This window comes from Osmerus mordax, chromosome 20 (genome assembly GCF_038355195.1).
Source record: "Osmerus mordax isolate fOsmMor3 chromosome 20, fOsmMor3.pri, whole genome shotgun sequence".
Classification (NCBI taxonomy): Eukaryota; Metazoa; Chordata; class Actinopteri; order Osmeriformes; family Osmeridae; genus Osmerus; species Osmerus mordax.
In genome coordinates, this window is record NC_090069.1 from 11,993,581 (window position 1) to 12,014,535 (window position 20,955).

Here is a 20,955-nt window from a genome sequence, read left to right on the forward strand (position 1 = left end):
TCAATCTGTTGAAAACAGTGTTGTGTAGACAAAATAGATCTATTTGTACGTTTTTATTTCAAGTCTCCACTTTTGATGTTTCAGTGAGTGCTGTTGGCTGTGTTGCGTCTTTGCTTCACTCGTTGTAAACCAACCAATCAGCACGAAGCTCATCTATATATTCATGACCATACCATAAAAGAAGAAAACCTAGCGTTTTTTCCCAGGAAAATTTCACTGGATGTATCAGGGGGCATAGAAGAGCACCCGGGCCATTTTCAGCCCAACCAATATTGCATACCCTATTTGGAGTCCTTGAGGAACAGTGTGAAATACCCCCAAAAAACTGTCAATCACCCCTTTAAAAAACGGACCCCTCTGCAACCTACGCAAGCACACCCTACAATTTCCCCAGAAATTGTACCCTCTCTAGTTATAGTTGTTTTGAATGTTCTACATCAGATTTGTGAAATGATCCACTGTCTGGCAAGTGTTTGTCATGTTCTGACATATCTGTACATATATATTTGCAACCTTGTTCTTAATTGAAACGTTTAAAAAAATCTCTAGTTATATGCTAACGTTACATTGCTGATTTGCACAACAGTCCAGCAATTCTCTGACTAGCATGTCTACAGTTTGAACCCTTGTGCTGCCTCCGGGTCACATGACCCAAAGGTTCATAACGAACCATCGTTGTGTTTACACAATTTTACCCAATACAAAAACAAATAAAAATAATTTTCTTTTAACCTTCGCAATGTGGGGGGTCTGAGACAGCCCAATGGTTAAAAGAAAAGGATTCACTTAGTTTTTTTGTTTTTGTTTTGCGGTAAAGTTTTCGCAATACGACGGTGGGTCCCAATGACTGATGGGTCAGAATGACCCGAAGATTACACAAGGGTTAACAAAACTCCTTTAGCAGCGAATTTTGTTTGATATCAGTGCATAACACTACTTGCTTTGGAGACATCGATACGTGTTAGATGACGTAACCATAACCAAGTGACGTCTCATTTCATAGGGGTATATAGCCCTTACCCCTCAGTTTCGAGGGTCAAGGGCTAGGGGTAAACAAAGGGCTAGGGGTAGGGGTAAGACAGAGTATTGGGATTCAGCCTTACTTCAGACACAGTGGTACTATTAAAGTCTATGAAGGTAAATTAGGGTCAGAAATATTTGCAAATGGAAAACTGCAAATGTTAGCGCAGAATTAAGATTTTATTAATTGAAACCCGGTTTTCAAAAGCATCGATTTTTTTCCATCTTTGAAACCTGATTTTAAAAGCGCAGGACAGATTTATTATTTTTTACCCAATTTTTTAAAGTGTAGAACAGATATATTTTCAAAACCCTTTTTTAAAAAGCACATAATTTTTTTATATGCTTATGCCTTTCAGTTGTGCAAGCTCATTTTTTGGCAGTGTTTCATTGCCGAATTTGGGTCACATCAAACAAATCATAAATTCTAGTCTAAAGTGCTAGTTATGGATTGGGTTGTTATGTGCTCTTTCTGTGCATTTGAAAGTCGGGTTTTGAAGATAAAAATCTGTCCTGCGCTTCTGACCCTAATTTACCTTCATAAACGTCTCTCTGAGGCATGAAGGTCAGGGGATATAACAAATAACATACACAGCCAAAAAGGTGATCTTTGTTATAGGCAGGCAGATACTACATCATAGAACTGGAACTGGAACACATATATATGTAAGTGAATAATAGGATAGATTATATGAACAGATGATAAGGTGATATCTGGACTACTGATTGTGATTAACATAAGAACATAGGAAATCCCATTTCCTCCACAGTTGGTTGAACAATTCTTTCCACCCTGACATTCTTTTGTTTTAAGGAGTACCTGAATAAACATCAAAACTGGGTGTCGGGTCTGTCCCAGCACACTGGCCTGGCCATGGCTACTGAGAGCATTCTACACTTCGCTGGCTACAACAGGCAGAGCACTACTCTGGGGGTAGGTATGGAAACACAAAATGCAACTATCTAAGAATTATTCCAGGAATCTGTGTGTGTGGTTCAATTGCGTCATAAGTAGTGGTGGCCCGTTATCGGCGTTAACGTGCTGCGTTAACGTGAGACTCTTATCGGGCGATAAAAAAAATATCGCCGTTTATCTATTCTAATCTATTTGGGTTGGGAGCTGGGTCTATACTACGCAAGCTGTGATGACTTTCACCTTGATATTTTAGCGCAGATGTATACCTAGCCGAATTGCACTGTTGGGGGCGAGAACTAGTCTCGAACCTGTGTGTATGCCTTGTGTATGAAATTATCACATCAAAAGTGACGTGCTAACATGGATGCAGCTATGAAGCCGCCTGGTTTGCTTCAGGGAAAATGTATTTTTAAGAAGCTTCCCAATGGAAACCTCAACAAGACTAAGGCTGTTTGCACCTTGTGCTATGCAGAATTAGTTTACTGTAGGAGTTCTTCCAGTCTCAAATACCACATAAACGCAAAGCATCCCTTAGCTAATGCGGAAGATGTCGGAATGGGATTTATTCGCCATGAAAGTTTGCACAGACAAGGAATTTGCTTTGGCAGGAAGGTGCATACAATAAACATATAGGGACCTAAAATTTAAATATGTGGACTATCTATACTAAGGGTACATAAACTAGCAGTACTAAGTGGACGTCGTCAAACTACTATGTTTGAGTGCAACCGAGGCAAGCCCGTCAGCACAGCCCTATCAGCCAAGCTAACTAATCTAATAAACACAAGTACATTTTATTGAACATAATTTATTTTCATCACCAATTATCATAGTAGAACAGCTTTCTCAAGCAGTTTGTGATGCATTTTGGAAACAGGAGATGAGCCCCTGGTCTAATGCGCCACCTGGCTTGAGAAACCCGTTCTCAAAGACTTTTAGTCATTATTTGGGTAGCACACATATTCTGAATGCCTTCGGCGGAATTCAAATGAGCCATTTTAATCTAGATTAACGCCAAGATTACAGTGAGATTAATCTAGATTAAAAAAAATAATCTATGCCCACCACTAGTCATAAGTATTGTTTGAAATTGAAATATGATAAATGTATTGCTCTAGACCCAAGGACATGCACTGAAGCATGTAAAGATGTTTGGATGCGACGAAAAACTATTTTTTAAGGTGATTTAAAATGTGCAGCTTGCGAACAGGTAAGGCAGGCTAGTGCCCGTAAGCACTAGAACCGCCAAGCCGGTTTTCCCCTATTATACCAGGGTTAAAAAACCCTGGAGTCTTCAGACAGGGACATTGTTACTGATACGTAATGATCGCTAGAGGGAGCTTCTTGCACAGAACTAAAAGGTTAAGGTTGCAAAATTAATTTGCCAATCTGTGTCGTTAGTCTGTGATTATTTAGTTAGAACGTTCGTTATCTAGCCCTTCAATCATTCAGTAAAATGTATTCGCTAAAGGATTTCACACGTTGCAGGTTAGCAGTGCCGGTCACACATTCGGCGCCCTAGGCGAGATGTATCAACAGCACCACCACCCCCCCCCCACTCCCCCCAGGCCGCCCACCCAAACGCAACACGGAGATATGACGTGGCGCGGTTGGCGTCTTCTGCAGGTTGTGCGGGAGGGTTCATTAATGGATGCACTTGGGAAACTGCCGCCCCCCTCTTCATTCCGCCCAAGGGTTAGGGTGTGGCTGCTTATGTCGCCTGTAGGAAGGACCGGCTCTGCAGGTTATACTGCAGTTAGTCGATAGTAGCCCAACATTATCAACATTTTATAGTTGGCTGTCTGATCGCGTTGTTGTCCCCAGTCAAAAGTATAAACAATCAGGGAAATCATAAACATTCAATGGTCTTATTAGATCCAGTTATAGTGGCAAAACATGTCATGTTTTTCAGTCCAATTCATGGGTCTATCAGACCCTTGAATTTTTTTGAGACTATTTCAATAGCTCCTTCTATAGACCTACTGTTCGCAAACTATAGTTTGAATATCCAGTAATTCACCTTACATACGTAGATTGTCAATTTCATTGGTGATTTTATCGGCTAATTCGTTTGACCCATGTCTGAATACATGCAAAAATGCTTTTATTAGTTATGTTTTTCAGCTTTACAAAACATAGCTTATTTGCAATTGTAAATTCTTGTTGCCGCTCTAAAATAATGGGACATAAGAATTGCACTTATACCATTGTCTACACACAAATGTATGTGAAACAAATGCACTTCGTATAATTAAATTCTTGTTATCATTTTGCACATAATTATATAGAGGCTATATGTATGTATAAAATATACATATTAGGTATATTTGAGTGAGAACTGTAAAGCTAGCATTTCTGGAAAAGTAAAACGCTGCTCCAGACCGCTGTGATGGATTCCTGGTGCAGTGTTCGCTGTACTTTGCCCACCAGCCCACAGCCTTTGCAGATGACAGTGCACGCATAGCATTCCTAATAACACTACTCACAGGAAGAGCTCTACAGTGGGCGGCAGCAGTCTGGTGTCGCGGAGGGACGCTTACTCAATCATGTCAGGAGTTCACACGCCATTTCAGAGAGGTATTCGACCACCCGGATGAGGGATGATCAGCCGGGAATCAGTTGCTAGCACTACGACAAGGTTCCCAATCGGCCACGGATTACGCTTTTCAGTTCCTTAGCCTGGCCGCGGCCAGTGGATGGAACAAACGGGTTCTACCCGCTGTATTTCACCAAGGACTGAACGCTGACTTAAAATCGTAATTAGCCTGTCAAGATGGGACTATGGATCTAGAATAGTTCCTTCAATTGGCTGTTCGCCTAGATAATCTTTTAAGGAAGAGAAGACCAACCAGGACGTTTGTCCAGACCTATAACCATCCCCTCTCTACGGCTCCACCTTAACCTATGCAGATTGCTTGTGCGCAACTTACCATGGAGGAGAGGGAACGGCGAAGGGCACAGCAATTATGTATGTTTTGCGGAAATCCGGGACACAACCCCGCCATCTCCTGGACAACAGGCGAATTACAGTCATGGGGATCTTCATGTTCCACTCGTTGTCTGCCAGTCCCTTTTCGGGCCTCCCAGATAGAGAGTCCTGGTGTGTCAGAGAGTGTTGCTGTTCCTCCCGAATATTGTGATGTAGGAGTCTTGTTTAGTAGGGCCCATGCCACGCACCTGCCCCCGAATCGCCAATTTGATTGTGCTATTGACCTTTTACAAGGAGCTACACCTCCAAGAGGTTGAATCTATCCCGTATCGGTAGAGGAGACTGAAGCCATGGAGGAGTACATTCAGGAGGCTTTAACCATGGATTTCATTCATAAAATCAAATCAAAATGTATTTGTATAGCCCTTTTTACAAGCAATGTCACAGAGGGCTTCACATACGCCCATAGAACTGCCCCTCAGCCAACCTCAACCCTCAAGGAAGACAAGGAAAAACTCTCAGAAAAAACTCACTAGAGGAGAAAAAATTGAAGAAACCTTGGGAGGAGCAATTCAAGGAGGGATCCCCTCCTCCAGAGACGGTTGGTGAAAGAGAGGTGCAGAACACAGGCTTAACATAGTCATACAGCAGGGAAGTGTCAATGGGTGTTGAAACACCAAAATCCAGTGTTCAACTTGAGTCAGTTGGTAAATATCAGTATAAGCAGAACTTGCTGTTGTCCGTTATGGAGACTGGTTTCCGGTTGGCGATTAAATCCAGCTTTGGCAGACTGTCACAGATCGACGTCCACTGGCAACCAGGTCCAGCGTTGACCGACAGAGAGAGGAAAGCAGGAATTAGAGAATGCCAGGAGCAGCTAACAGTTACAGTAATATTAGAATGATATCCCTACTGGTCAAGTGTGGACTAGTGCAGCAATTTAACAGAGCAAAAAGGGTATTTGATGCAGCCCTAGACACTAAGATAGCACCAGCCCCCCTCAGATGGAACATGAAATCTGTTTCAGGGAAAATAAACTCTGAAATACGCTTTTCTTATACGAATAAGAATGCACCGTCCCCCGTCGTCTCCAACTAGTAACAGGAACAGTTTCAGTGCTGTGGTGAAGATGAAATCCAGACTGGAGAGGTTCATAAAGCCGATTTGAGGAAAGGTGGTCGGGGAGCTGTTCTACCACAACCCTTTCTAGAATTTTTGAGAGAAATGGCTAATTTTAAATTGGCCTGTAGTTGCTAAGACAAGCTTGCTAAGCTTTTTTAAGTAGGGGCTTAATAATTGCTTGTTTAAATTCGTCAGGGACTTGGCCAGTTACGATAGATTAATTAATAATACTAAGCATGGGTGGTCCAATAATAGGGAGGAGTTCCTTACGAAGTTTGGCAGGGAGGGTCAATCCGTTTCCCGTGCAGCAGCCAGTTTCTTTTTAGTGGGGAAGAAGGACGGGGGTTTGAGGCCTTGTGTGGATTATCGGGGCTTAAATGAGGTCACTGTTAAGTTTCGTTATCCCTTACCCTTGGTGCCGGCCTCTCTGGAACAGGTTAAGGGGTTCTCAGTACTTCAACAAGCTAGACCTGCGTAGCGCCTACAATTTGGTCCGCATTCGAGAGGGTGACGAGTGGAAGACAGTGTTTGTCACTACCAACGGTCACTACGAATATAAGGTGATGCCATACGGGTTGGCCAATGCCCCTTCAGTATTCCAAGCCTTTGTCAACGAGATCCTGCGGCCATGTTTGAACCAGTTGGTCGTTGTCTACATTGACGACATTCTCATTTACTCACCAACCCTGTCTGCACACATCTCCCATGTCCATCAGGTGCTACAACTCTTACTCCAACATCAACTATACGTCAAGTACGAGTGCGAGTGTCATGAAGCACTAGTGAGTTTCCTGGGCTACATCCTAGACACACAGGGCTGTAGCATGGATCAGAGACCATGGTGGTAATGAAGTATTTCAAGCGCCTGGTGCTGGCACACCTCAAATCCATCACAGACCCTCTACTGGACTCCCTGCAGTTTCAGAATCAGAATCAGAAAGGGATTTATTCGCCATGAAAGTTTGCACAGACAAGGAATTTGCTTTGGCAGGAAGGTGCATACAATAAACATATACCTAAAATTTAAATATGTGGACTAACTATACTAAGGGTACATAAACTAGCAGTACTAAGTGGGATAAATATAAGTTGCCGTGAATTACAATATAAAAATACAAAAATACAAATATTACAAAAAATACAAATGTACAAGGTACCATGTTGTGGTGCAGTGCAAAAGCAGAGTGTTTTAAGCAATAAGTCATTTGAGTCAGTGTGGTCCCTTGGCCTTGTTGAAGAGGCCAACAGCGGAAGGGAAGAAACTGTTTTTGTGGCGTGAGGTATTGGTCCTGATAGACCGCAGCCTTCTGCCGGAGGGGAGTGACTGAAACAGGGAGTGTCCAGGGTGGGAGGAGTCGGCCACAATCTTCCTCGCTCGCCTCAGGGTCCTCGAGGTGTGCAGGTCCTCGAGGGTAGGCAGATTGCAGCCAATCACCTTCTCAGCAGTACGGATGATACGCTGCAGTCTGCTCTTGTCCTTGGCAGTGGCAGCAGCGTACCAGACGGTGATGGAGGAGGTGAGGATGGACTCAATGATGGCTGAGTAGAAGTGCACCATCATTGTCTTTGGCAGGTTGAACTTCTTCAGCTGCCGAAGGAAGTACATCCTCTGTTGTGCTTTCTTGATGAGGGAGCTGATGTTCAGTTCCCACTTGAGGTCCTCTTCTACCTGTACACCAACAGCTGCACCTACAGTCATCCGTCCGTCAAACTCCTGAAGTTTGTGGACGACACCACCCTCATTGGGCTCATCTCTGGTGGGGACAAGTCTGACTATAGGTGGGAAGCTGGTGACCTGGTGTAGCCAGAACAACACTTAAGACAGTGGAGATGGTTGTGGACTGAATACATCCCCACTCACCCCATCACCCTGTGCGATTCCCCAGTCAACACTGTGGAGTCCTTCCGCTTTCTGGGCACTATCCTCTCCCAGGACCTCAAGTGGGAACTGAACATCAGCTCCCTCACCAAGAACAGAGGATGTACTTCCTACGGCAGCTGAAGAAATTCAATCTGCCACACACAATGATGGTTCATTTCTACAGAGCCATCATTGAGTCCATCTTCACCACCTCCATCACCATCTGGTACGCTGCTGCTACTGCCAAGGATAAGAGCAGACTGCAGTGTATCATCCGCACTGCTGAGAAGGTGATTTGCTGCAATCTGCCTACCCTCGAGGACCTGCACACCTCGAGGACCCTGAGGCGTACAAGGAAGATTGTGTCCGACTCCTCCCACCCTGGACACACTGTTCCAGCCACTCCCCTCCGGCAGAAGTCTGCGGTCCATCAGGACCAAAACCTCAAACCATAAGGACAGTTTCTTTCCATCTGCCATGGGCTTCTTTAACAAGGCCAAGGGGCTCACACAGTCTTTAAAACCAAATACTTTAAGACTTTAAATCTTTGCCATATATTGCACTCATGCCATCTTTCCACCCATGTCATTTTTGCACTAATTACCCTTTTTGTATTTGTATTTATAGTGTACATTATAGCTATTTTATACTTTATATTTAGTTTATTTTACATATCAGTCCCCTTAGTATTAGTTAGTATTAGTTAATTAGACCCTGCACCTTGTATAGTATAGCTAGACTTTATTTAAGATCTACTCCTATATGTTGAATGTATGCACCTTCCTGACAAAGTCAATTCCTTGTCTGTGCAAAATTTCATAGCGATTAAAACCCTTTCTGATTCTTTCTGATTCTGAACAAGGTCAAGGCGGTTACGGAGTGGCCATGCCCAAAGTCTATCAAGGAACTGTAACGTTTCCTGGGCTTCGCCAATTTCTATAGGAGGTTTATCCGCAACTTCAGCGCAGTCGCCGCACCGCTGACATCACTCTTGAAGGCCGCCACACGGAAGTTGTGCTGGACTGATGCTGCCTCCATAGCGTTTGACAGGCTCAAGGCGCTCTTCACCACTGCCCCTGTCTTGAGACACCCTGATCCCACTAGACCTTTTGTAGTGGAGGTCGATGCCTCTGAATCGGGGGGTTGGGGCCGTTCTCTCTCAGCGTCATGGTCAACCGGCCAAGTTATTTCCCTGTGCGTTCTTCTCCAAGAAGCTGTCCCCCGCAGAAAGGAATTACGACATTGGGAACCGAGAACTGCTGGCTGTCAAGCAGGTGTTTGAGGAGTGGCGCCACTGGTTGGAACACCCGTTTCTCGTGCTAACTGACAACAAGAACCTTGAATACATCAGGGCGGCCAAGTGTCTCAATCCACGCCAAGCTTGGTGGGCCCTGTATTTCACGCAGTTCCACTTCACAATGTCATATGGACCAGGTTCCAAGAAAGTCAAGGCGGACGCCCTGTCACGCCAGTTAGACGGCGCATCGGCGCCTCCCACCACAGGACCCATTGTTCCACCGACCTTCATTGTTTAACCCATCCGGTGGGAACTTGATAACAGGATCCAGCAGGCTCTCCGTCGGGAACCGGCGCCACCAGACAGCGCACCTATAGGAAGCACCTATGTTCCCGCCGCTTTGAGGCGACAGCTAATACTCTGGCTTGACTCCCCAGTGTCTGGGCATCCGGAGATTCAATGCTCCGTCGCTCTGGCTCGGGAGAGGTACTGGTGGCCAACATTGTTATCAGGGGCCAGTTTCCTAAGTTTAAGTTTAAGACTAATCTTAGCCTTAGTCTGTCTTAAATTGTCAGGTTAGACTAGTCTAACTAAGCCTGTCTGTTGCATAAATAGTAAGACTGACTTAATTTGAGGTAAAAAAGTTAGCGACTTACAGTAAGTACAGGGACATCTCCCCGAAGCAAGTAGGGTGAAGTGTCTTGCCCAAGGACACAACGTCATTTGGCACGGACTGGCAACCTTCAGATTACTAGCCCGACTCCCTCACCGCTCAGCCATCTGACTCCCTGCTGTTAGTAGGCTACTTCATTATCTTAGCATCATTTATTATGAAAGTTTGTTCATTATAACTGCAGAAAATGTTGACTGGGTTCTGCTTTTCCGCTAAATGTCATTTTATTAAACGAGTGAGTAGATGACAACATAACTCACTTTATTGACGCTAGCGCCAGCCATCTGCGTTGGAGTTGTTGATAAATGGAAGTAGCGTTGGGGTTAAATTAAGAAACTTAAAAATGCACACACTATTTGTTAATAAAACAACTTTTTCAATATTGTATTCCTCCAACAGATATAGGTTTTCATCAGGTTTAAATATATCAATCAAAGTTTCTTATTTTACCCATAATGCAAAGCGCAACAGTCTATCTAAGTCAGTCTTACGTTAGTCACTGATAGTGAAGCTTTATGCAACAGGTAAATTGATGTGTCTATGACAAGTCGGACTTAAAGTTACATTTAAGTCTAAGACAAGGTCTGTTTTTATGCAACTGGCCCCAGACAAACCCCTCCCACCCTGGTCACTCCCTGTTCCAGCTACTCCCCTCTGGCAGAAGGCTGCGGTCCATCAGGACCAAAACCTAACGCCATAAGAACAGTTTCTTTCCATCTGCTATTGGCCTCTTCAACAAGACCAAGGACTCCCATTGACATTCATTCACTTATTTAACTATTATAAGTCCATCTAATGGCAATTCAGTATGCATATCCCACTTTATCTAGGGAGTCAGGTGGCTGAGCGGTTAGGGAATTGGGCTAGTAATCCAAAGGTTGCTGGTTCGATTCCCGGCTGTGCCAAATGACGTTGTGTCCTCGGGCAAGGCACTTCACCCTACTTGCCTCGGGGGGAATGTCCCTGTACTTACTGTAAGTCGCTCTGGATAAGAGCGTCTGCTAAATGGCTAAATGTAAATGTAATGTAATCTCAGTATCCGACCATGTTGACCATTCACGCTGCTCATTCTATTCTTATTTTTATATATATTTTATTTTAGATTTAAATTGTTGTATTCTTAGATTGTTTAGTTCTTAGAAATAGTTAAACTTTTGTACTTTTACTTAATTTAAGATCTGTATATGTTTAGTGTTTTGCACCTCCCTGCCACAGTAAATTCTGTGTTTGTATAACATACATGGCGAATAAACCGAATTCAGATTCTGATGTAACCAACTTGGTCCGGGCCTGCAAAGTCTGCGCTCAGGCTAAGGCGTCACATCAACTCCCTGCAGGATTGCTGGAATCCCTTCCCGTCCCACGCCCATGGTCACACATTGCCCTGGATTTTGTGAGCGACCTGCCGAGTTCCCAGGGTCACACCACCATCCTGGCCGCAGTGGACAGGTTTTTCAAGGCCTGTAGACTTGTGCCTTTAAAGGGGCTACCAACGGCTTCGGAGACTGCCATGGCACTATTTACCTATGTGTTCAGGTATTACGGGCTGCCCGAGGACATTGTTTCGGATAGGGGATCACAATTCCCCTCCAGATTGTGGTCTTCCTTCTTCCGCCTCCTGAACGTCGGTGTTAGCTTCAGCTCAGGATACCATCCCCAGTGCAAACGGAAACAAAGGGCAAACGGAAAGGCTGAACCAGGAAATAGGATGGTTTCTGAGATCATACTGCAGCCAGCAGCAACAGGACTGGTGTCAATATCTAGTCTGGGCAGAGTATGCCCAGAACTCTCTAGTGAGTGCTTCCACGAGACTTACACCCTTTCAATGCGTCCTGGGATATCAGCCTCCGTTGTTCCCATGGACCGGGGAGTCTGTCAATCTGCCTTCGGTTGATTCTTGGATGCAATGCAGCGAAGGGGTCTGGCAGTCGGCCTATGTCCGGCTGCAAGGGGCTGTCCGTCGACAAAAGATCCACACTGACCGACGTCGGCATCCTACGCCACAATATGCCACTGGTCAAGAAGTGTGGCTATCGACGTGAGACGTCAGGCTCAGACTCCTGTGTCGAAAGCTCAGCCCGAGGTACACCGGTCCGTTCAAGATCATCCGTCAGGTCAATCCTGTGGCCTACCTTCTGCAACTCCCCCCTCAGTACCGCATCTCGCCCACGTTTCATATCTCCCTGCTAAAGCCTGTGGTGGGTGATGTTGATGGTATGCCCAACGACGTGAGGGTCATCTTCAATATCTGGTGGATTGGGAGGGTTACGGGCCTGAGGAGCGTTGCTGGGTCCCGGCTGCAGATGTGCTTGACTCCTCTCTTATCTCGGACTTCCATAGGGAACATCCTGACGACCCCGCCCTCATGGTCGGCCTCCGCGCCGTGGTTCTGGGGCATCGGGTGCCGCCCGTGGGGAGGAGGGTACTGTGACAGTGTTGGCTCCCATTCCCAGATCACAGTCCCAGTGTGATTTTGAAAATGAAAAAATACTGCGTGATAAAACAGACATATCTAGGAAAAGTCAAGAAAGCAGGGTCCTGGAATTTGATTGAGTGCGAAGATACAACTTATCTTTCTTTTCACTCAGTCAAATGATCTTCTAGTGTTAAAATTGGTCATATTAGATACAGTTAGGTCCATAAGTATTTGGACATTGACACAATTTTCATCATTTTGGCTCTGTATACCACCACAATGGATTTGAAATGAAACAATCAAGATGTGCTTTAAGTGCAGACTTTCAGCTTTAATTTCAGGGTATTTACATCCAAATCAGGTGAACGGTGTAGGAATTACAATACATTTTATATGTGGCCTCCCCTTTTTTAAGGGACCAAAAGTAATTGGACAATTGGCTGCTCAGCTGTTCCATCGTTATTTCATTGACAAGGAGCAAATAAAAGGTCTAGAGTTCATTTCAAGTATGGTATTTGTGTTTGGAATCTGTTGCTGTCAACTCTCAATATGAAGTCCAAAGAGCTGTCACCATCAGTGAAGCAAGCCATCGTTAGGCTGAAAAATCAAAACAAACCTATCAGAGAGATAGCAAAAACATTAGGTGTGGCCAAATCAACTGTTTGGTACATTCTTAAAAAGAAAGAACGCACTGGTGAGCTCAGCAACACCAAAAGACCCGGAAGACCACGGAAAACAACTGTGGTGGATGACAGAAGAATTCTTTCCCTGGTGAAGAAAAACCCCTTCACAACAGTTGGCCAGATCAAGAACACTCTCCAGGAGGTAGGCGTATCTGTGTCAAAGTCAACAATTAAGAGAAGACTTCACCAGAGTAAATACAGAGGGTTCACCACAAGATATAAACCATTGGTGAGTCTCAAAAACAGGAAGACCAGATTATAGTTTGCCAAAAAACATCTAAAAGAGCTTGTACAGTTCTGGAACAACATCCTATGGACAGATGAGACCAAGATCAACTTGTACCAGAATGATGGGAAGAGAAGAGTATGGAGAAGGGAAGGAACTGCTCATGATCCAAAGCATACCACCTCATCAGTGAAGCATGGTGGAGGTAGTGTTATGGCGTGGGCATGTATGGCTGCCAATGGAACTGGTTCCCTTGTATTTATCAATGATGTGACTGCTGACAAAAGCAGTAGGATGAATTCTGAAGTGTTTCGGGCAATATTTTCTGCTCAGATTCAGCCAAATGCTTCAGAACTCATAGGACTGTGCTTCACAGTGCAGATGGACAATGACCCGAAGCATACTGCGAAAGCAACCAAAGAGTTTTTTTAAGGCAAAGAACTGGAATGTTCTGCAATGGCCAAGTCAATCACCTGACCTAAATCCAAATGAGCATGCATTTCACTTGCTAAAGACTAAACTGAAGGGAAAATGCCCCAAGAACAAGCAGGAACTGAAGACAGTTGCAGTAGAGGCCTGGCAGAGCATCACCAGGGACGAAACCCAGCGTCTGGTGATGTCTATGGGTTCCAGACTTCAGGCTGTCATTGACTGCAAAGGATTTGCAACCAAGTATTAAAAGTGACAATTAGATTTATGATTATGTTAGTTTGTCCAATAATTTTTGGTCCCTTAAAAAGGGGGGGGGGGCACATATAAAATGTGTTTTAATTCCTACACCGTTCACCTGATTTGGATGTAAATACCCTGAAATTAAAGCTGAAAGTCTGCACTTAAAGCATATCTTGATTGTTTCATTTCAAATCCATTGTGGTGGTATACAGAGCCAAAATGATGAAAATTGTGTCAATGTCCAAATACTTATGGACCTAACTGTAAAACAACTTGTCGAAAACAGAAATATTTGTACTATCTACAATCTACAAATATTTATGTTGTCGACATCGTTTCAGCCCTAATGGTGACCAATCCCAACTATAGCCTAATGCTCTCTTCTTCCCATAGCTGGTGTGAGTGCCTCAATGTACACATTGAGACACAATAGTTTTGTCTGTAGAAAGGCACAATGAAAGTCCTAGGTTCTTTGATCCCGGAACAAGTCTTATTTTTGAAATTCTTTGTTCACTGTAACTGGAATTCAATGCAGATCAAAAATATATTTCAGAGTGGTGGCGAAAGAATCACATCAATGATGTACTAGTGAACATTTAAAACCTAGCACGGGTAAATTTTTGGATGGCTGCGGTAAAATGTTGTACTGATAGTAACACATTATTTTCATAGCGAGATCTGTATGTACATCACCCATTCCTCCATATATGCATCTGTCTCTTCTAACCTCACCCTTCATTATAGACCACCCAGCTGACAGAAAGGCCTTCATGTGTAAAGAAAGACTATTCCAACTTCATGGCCTCCCTCAACCTCAGGAACCGCTATGCCGGAGAGGTAGGATGAATTAACAGTGCCATGCTCTTTGTGTCAGGCGTCCATTTTCCACGCCAGTTTAACAGTTCATGTTGTGGCCTCGGCAAAGTTGTGATTGCTAATCCTGTCTGACCTTTGACCCCCCTCCAGGTTGCAGGTATGATCCACTTTGCGGAGGGGATGTGTAGTGAGTCGGACTTGTGCAGACTGATGATCAAACAGATGGCAGAGGCCCTGGACTGCCGACAGCCTGAGGGCTTTACCGAAGCCATGTTCAAACTGGCCGCTCTACTTATTAGCACCAAAGGTGTGTGTGGGTACTTTGATGAGGAGTAGCAAAAAAACTATTTTCCTTAAAAACACGTCGAACAGCACCTGATAATCTTGAGCAAACCTGATCTTGTTGGGAACCTTTTCAAATCATCTGTCTCCCTCCCATCTCTCTATCTATCGCTCTCTCTACTTCCAATTCTACCTTTATCTATTTTTGGCTCTTTCTCATATCTATTATTCCTTGTCTGTAGAATGTGACCCTCAGCTGCTGCACCATCTGTGCTGGTCCCCTCTCAAGATGTTCACAGAGCACGGCATGGAGACGGCCATTGCCTGCTGGGAGTGGCTGCTGGCGGCTCGAACCGGTGTGGAAGTACCAGTACGTGTTTCCATTTGTCGTTATGTGTATACGAATGTCGACCAATTAATATCGTGTAGTATCGTGTTGGAGCAATATGGTGCGACATGGATTACTCCTTTTTTTGTTCTATAAATTCTGACGGTGAACTGTTAAAGGTCCCATGACATGAAATGTTCACTTTAGGAGGTTATTTAACATTAATATGAGTTCCCCTAGCCTGCCTTTGGTTCCCCAGTGGGTAGAAATGTCGATAGGTGTAAACCAAGCCCTGGATATTCTTCTCTGCCTTTGAGAAAATGAAAGCTGAAACGCTCGGTTTTGAAAATGCTGGTTTTATGACGTCATAAGAGGCCTATATAAAGGATCCAAAACAGCATGTCATGGGATCTTTGAAACAACTGCCAGCAGGCATCTGGAATATTTATTGTGTGCGTGCTAGTCATGCACGGGTCATGGTTTTAAGATAAAAAGGTATTATTTTTCATAATTGTTATCTCTAATGAAAGGTGGTACTTAGAACTATCCTATATTATAGCTAAATCCCCCATTAGTATAGCTGAAACACAAAAACTGAACACATTGGAGTGCTTTATCTGATTCACCAGGATGGAGGCAGAAAGAACAGCTGCTTCTGTCATCCATTTTACGCGTGGACTTTTATTTTGAAGGTTCCAAAGTTACCCAATATGTTAGCTACCTGTGTGTGCAGAATTTCAGTGGCTATAAGGCTAACAAACTCATTTTTAAACCAGCTGAAGCCAGCTTCAGCTTTGTGCCTAGAAAGAGGGGCGCGGGGGGGCAAGACACACAGATTTTGGGAGCCACCTGGTTGGCTTTAGAAGGCTATGGACAGGGCATGGAAGCTCCTATTGGAGCACCTCAAATGAGGTGTCAATCGAAGGGTCAGAGTGCAGTGGCCATTTTGACATCACACTATGGTAAATATTCAAACAGAACCAGAGCTGTGACCAAATGAATGTGAGTAAAAGGACGCTTCAGTCGGCAAATGTAAAATGATGCAATAAGCAATCATGGCTATTGATGGATGTAATACATTGTTTTGGATGAAATACTTACATGGCTAGATACTTTGGACCTTTCGGAATGTAACCAGACCATTTTTGTTGGGATGTTTTGCATAACTGGACAACTCTGAGCCATAATAGGTAAGAGGTCTATTTTTTCTTTCTTTTTTCGTTGCTGACATGCTTGTGGGCAGACAAAGACATTGATTGTACCTGCTGTTGCAACTCAATCTTGAAATGGTTATATCAATAGAATCACAAGAATCGTAGCTTTCCAACAATATATGGCATGTGTAGCAGTCTAAAATATAATGTTTGTGGCGAGGCGATTTAGACAACATCACAAGCTACAAACCCGCCGGCGGGCCATTGCCCGCACCCAACCCATTATGAGAGCCAATCCGCACAACCCGACCCTCAAAAATCTGCAGTAATCAACCACTGGAACCCAACCTGCAAACCAACAATTTCATGCATTATAGTAGTACAGTAGCTCTACAATACTCTCTCTTTGTCTCACATACACACACACAAACCAACGAGACATCTTTCACATCTTAACTGTAAACTTAAAAAAATAAGAACCTTATGTGTCAAGTCTATTCTATTTTTGAACATTAACTATGTATCTCTCTTTCTTGCCCTCTCACACAGACATACAAAGAAAGAATGCATGCTTCACATCTTAAAAAATAGGAGCCTTTGCCTTCAAGTGTAGGGGTATATATACCAGGGGTATCCAACTTTTTGCAAAATGCTATTTATTATAAAAGATGTCACACACGTTGCGGGTTAGACTCCAGCTGGTCTATAAATGTGTAGCCCAACATTATAAACATTCTATTGTCGGCTGACAATTATCATGTCATCCCAAATCAAAAAATGTAATACATAGGAACATCATAAACATTCAAGGGTCTGATAGATCCAGTCATCCTGACAAAACATTTATTGTTCTTCATTTATTGTCAGGGCACAGTTCAAGTGTAGCAAATATAAAGGCAAGTGTAACTAGTTTGTAAATTCTCAAATTTCTTCTGAAATTCATTCCTTTATTTATTACTTTAACATTGGGACTCCAGATCCCAGTGTGGATCTCGGGTTACGAATGAGCTGTAGCGCATATTGTGTGCAAACAACATTAGCATATAATTAAATCAAGTTGGAAGCCTATCTACAACAACTAGAAGATCAGATAACAGACAGTGAATATTGTAATAGCAGAACACTACCCTTATTCTCCAACTCTATTGAATAGGCTACCTTTCTAGTGCAGTTCCCAAATAAGTTGATTACCTTATAGTAGCTGTATTATTTTGTATGTAGGCTGTGTTTGTCTGTGTAGAAAGTGCTATAGGCTATCCCATCACCCTCCTCTCGAGTCAAGTATCCTTAAACACAATGTAGTAGTTTTGTCAACTTTCAAGCACATTTTCTTATCCAGAGCGACTTACTGTAAGTACAGGGACATTCCCCCCGAGGCAAGTAAGGTGAAGTGCCTTGCCCAGGGACTTGGCAAAAGTCCCTGGGCAAGAAATCGAACCAGCAACCTTCTGATTGGTAGCCTGATTCCCCTAACCGCTCAGCCATCTGAGCGGACATTTCTGTCATAATTTTCTTCCCTTTACATGCTCATCTCTGGAATTGCATTGTGCACAGAATTAATTTTTCTTTGTCCTGGTAAACCGTGAATACATCTTTCAGGCTGTTTGGAAGGTGCGATATCCCGCCCCCTTATGATTTATCGTGGAGTGAATCAATGGATTTGGTCCCTCAAGTTCCTTTCGAAAAGTCTTCAGTTACTGTCAACATTCCAATCATTCCATTCTGATGCTTTCACCACCTCATGTATAGGCCTACATTTCCTTTAGATTTTTTTTTTACATTTATGCACTCTTTAAACAGAATATGGGCATTAATTGCAGCCAGGTCTAAGATGTTGTAAAATAATAATACAATAAACTAATTTATTGTAACTCACTTGAGTAATTTATATTTCTCTATATTTCAGAAATGCATTTATTTGTGATGTGTATCCACTTTACAAAACATACTTTCATTTTACCATTACAATTATTGTTGCCGCTAATGCCATAACATAAGAATTGTGCTTACCTGTCTACACACACAGCTATGTATTGTAGCGGGGTTTGCTCATTTAAAAATAAGTATACTTTATCTGTAATCTAGTATTGTTGATTGGACACCACCTCGATATTGGGGTTAGGACATCAGGGAAACCTAGGTTAAATATGCAATAATCAGTTATCTGATAATTGGCCATCCAATTATCACTGATCACTCGACCTATTTAAAGAGACAAGTGTGCACCCTAGGCATACAACATGGCACAATTGCTTTTCGCTTGGACATAACGTGCGTTCCTGTTGCTTTCCTAATTGTGTCGATTCTGACTGCACACGTCACAGCTGTTGCGTGCCCTTATAAGGAGCTGTCGGGGCGTGTATGTATGCAAATTCAGGAGCCCGAGGATGCGCTTTCAACTTAAGAAAACTCTTTCGGGGGAGCACAGCTCAGAAAACTTCTGCTGCGTAGGAACACGTTTTCAAGCGTTCATGAATTTGGCGGATGTCTTTTTCTTACGTTGTTTCTCCGAAGCCTGTAAGAAACATTTCAGAAGAAACTTCAGAAAATGTTCGAGAATGAGGCCCATTGTTATTGGTTTACTAAGCAGGGCTCGACAATAACGATGGCCCGATGGCCCATGGCCAGTAAAAAGTAACGTTGGGACAGATCGGGCCACTGCAAAAATTGCATTGTAAAAGTTAACATCCTTCATATGTTTTGCTATCTGCTAAATGCATAAATAACTTTTTTTTAACATTTGTTTATTGAAACACATCATATCAAATAGCATAGATTTTTTACAATTAACTGTGTGATCATATTTGTTTTTTTTTAACAGACGTAAAAAAAATAAAAGATATACAAGAAATAAAGAAACATATACAAAACTTAAAATCCCACCCACGCTCCCATCCCGAGTTGGTCCACCTTTCTCTATCAATGTATCGAATCAATCAAAGTATCTGTATGCAACAGTACAACTGGTACTGGTATTAAAATTCTAAGTAGTAGGAGTCGTACCTACATTATCAAAATATGAGAGGAGAGGCTGCCATGTAGTGTAGAATTTCCCAGTCGACCCTCTAAGTGAGAATTTGACCTTTTCCAGCTTAAGGAATGACATTAGATCAGTCTCCCAAGAGTTATCTGCTGGGGGTTTGGGTGACTTCCATTGTAGAAGGATACATCTGCGGGCAATCAGAGAGGCAAATGCTAAAACATTTAATTTCCGTTTACTAAATTGAGAGTGGTTCAGGGGTACTCCAAATATGGCAATAAATGGACGGAGTGATATCTGTATCTAGAGCTTCAGATATAATCTTGAAGAAGTTCTTCCAGAATCCTGTTAGCTTTGAGCACAACCAGAAGGTATGGGCTAGGTCAGAGGGGACAAAGGCACATCTATTACAGGCACCGCTCGTGCCAGGGAAAAACTTTGCTAATTTGGCTTTGCTGAAATGCATTCTGTGCAGTACTTTGTACTGTATTAAGTTAAGACGGGCGCAGGATGAAGAGTAATTCACTTGTAGTTTGGCCCTGTCCCACCAGGGGTCTTGAAATTGAACTCCTAGCTCGTTTTCCCACTGCTGTTTAACTTTGACCAGCTGCAAGGGGTTGGATTGAAGGATATTTGTGTACAACGTAGACACCATCCTTGTCAGGCTTTCTGGTAAGTCTGCAGGCAGAGATGGGAATGTGCTGCAATTTTCTTTGACAAAACTGCGGACCTGGAGGTAGCGGAAGAAGTTGCCTTGTTGTAAATCATGCCCATGGGACAAACTTTTAAAGTCAACAAATATCCCATTTAAAAACAGATCTCGGAATGATGTGATACCTTTCTCTTTCCAAAGTGTAAATGTAGAGTCAAGTTTGGAAGGTAAAACATTTTGATTATTGCATAATGGACCAAGGAGGATGAAATTGTTTAGTTTGAAGTTTTGTTTACGGAACTGTGTCCATACTTTCAAGGTTGACAAGATTACAGGGTTTGAAGTATAGTTTGTGGCTGAGAATGGTAAAGGGGAGCATGTCAGAGCTACAAGTGAGGGGTTGTGGCAGGAGAGGGACTCCATTTTACACCAGTCCAACTCACTCTCATACCACCAGCTGAATATTTTTTGTATATTTGCTGCCCAGTAGTAGAACATGAAATTTGGTAAGCCCAGGCCACCCTCTTGTCTTGCTGACTGCAGAGCGCTTTTGTTAATTCTGGCAGCCTTGCCGGCCTACAAGAATGGAAGGATAATTTGGTCAAGCTTCTTAAAAAATGATTTTGTCAGAAAGAGAGGTAGTCATTGAAAAACGAACAAAGATCTCGGCAAGACATTCATTTTTATAGTTTGTACTCTGCCCGCTCAGGACATTGGCAACTTGGACCATTTCTGTAGGTCGGTTTTCACTCTATTCATTAGTTTGGCAATGTTATTTTTATGTAACCCCTGAAATGAATCGGTAATGTTAATCCCTAGATATTGAACACTTTCTTGTGAAAGACTGAAAGGTATCTGTCCCCCTGTGAGTGTTTGGGCTTCAGAGTTTATTGGGAAACACACTGTTTTTCTGAGATTGATTTTGTAGCCTGAAAATGTACCGAATTCCTCTAGTATCTGTATTATTTTATTAGAACAGGCAATGGGA

The 20,955-nt window shown here is 43.1% G+C and overlaps 1 protein-coding gene across 2 annotated transcripts in view; it reads left to right on the top strand.

The window, feature by feature from the left end:
• The window catches only part of pi4kaa (phosphatidylinositol 4-kinase, catalytic, alpha a), a 209,736-nt gene that overhangs the window by 97,439 nt on the left and 91,342 nt on the right, over positions 1-20,955 (top strand). For both annotated transcript variants that reach the window (XM_067258321.1, XM_067258319.1), the window contains exons 29-32: positions 1,835-1,954; positions 14,500-14,592; positions 14,722-14,878; positions 15,096-15,223. In XM_067258321.1, coding sequence (XP_067114422.1) covers positions 1,835-1,954; positions 14,500-14,592; positions 14,722-14,878; positions 15,096-15,223 — 498 coding nt within the window. The remainder of the gene's footprint in view (positions 1-1,834; positions 1,955-14,499; positions 14,593-14,721; positions 14,879-15,095; positions 15,224-20,955) is intronic.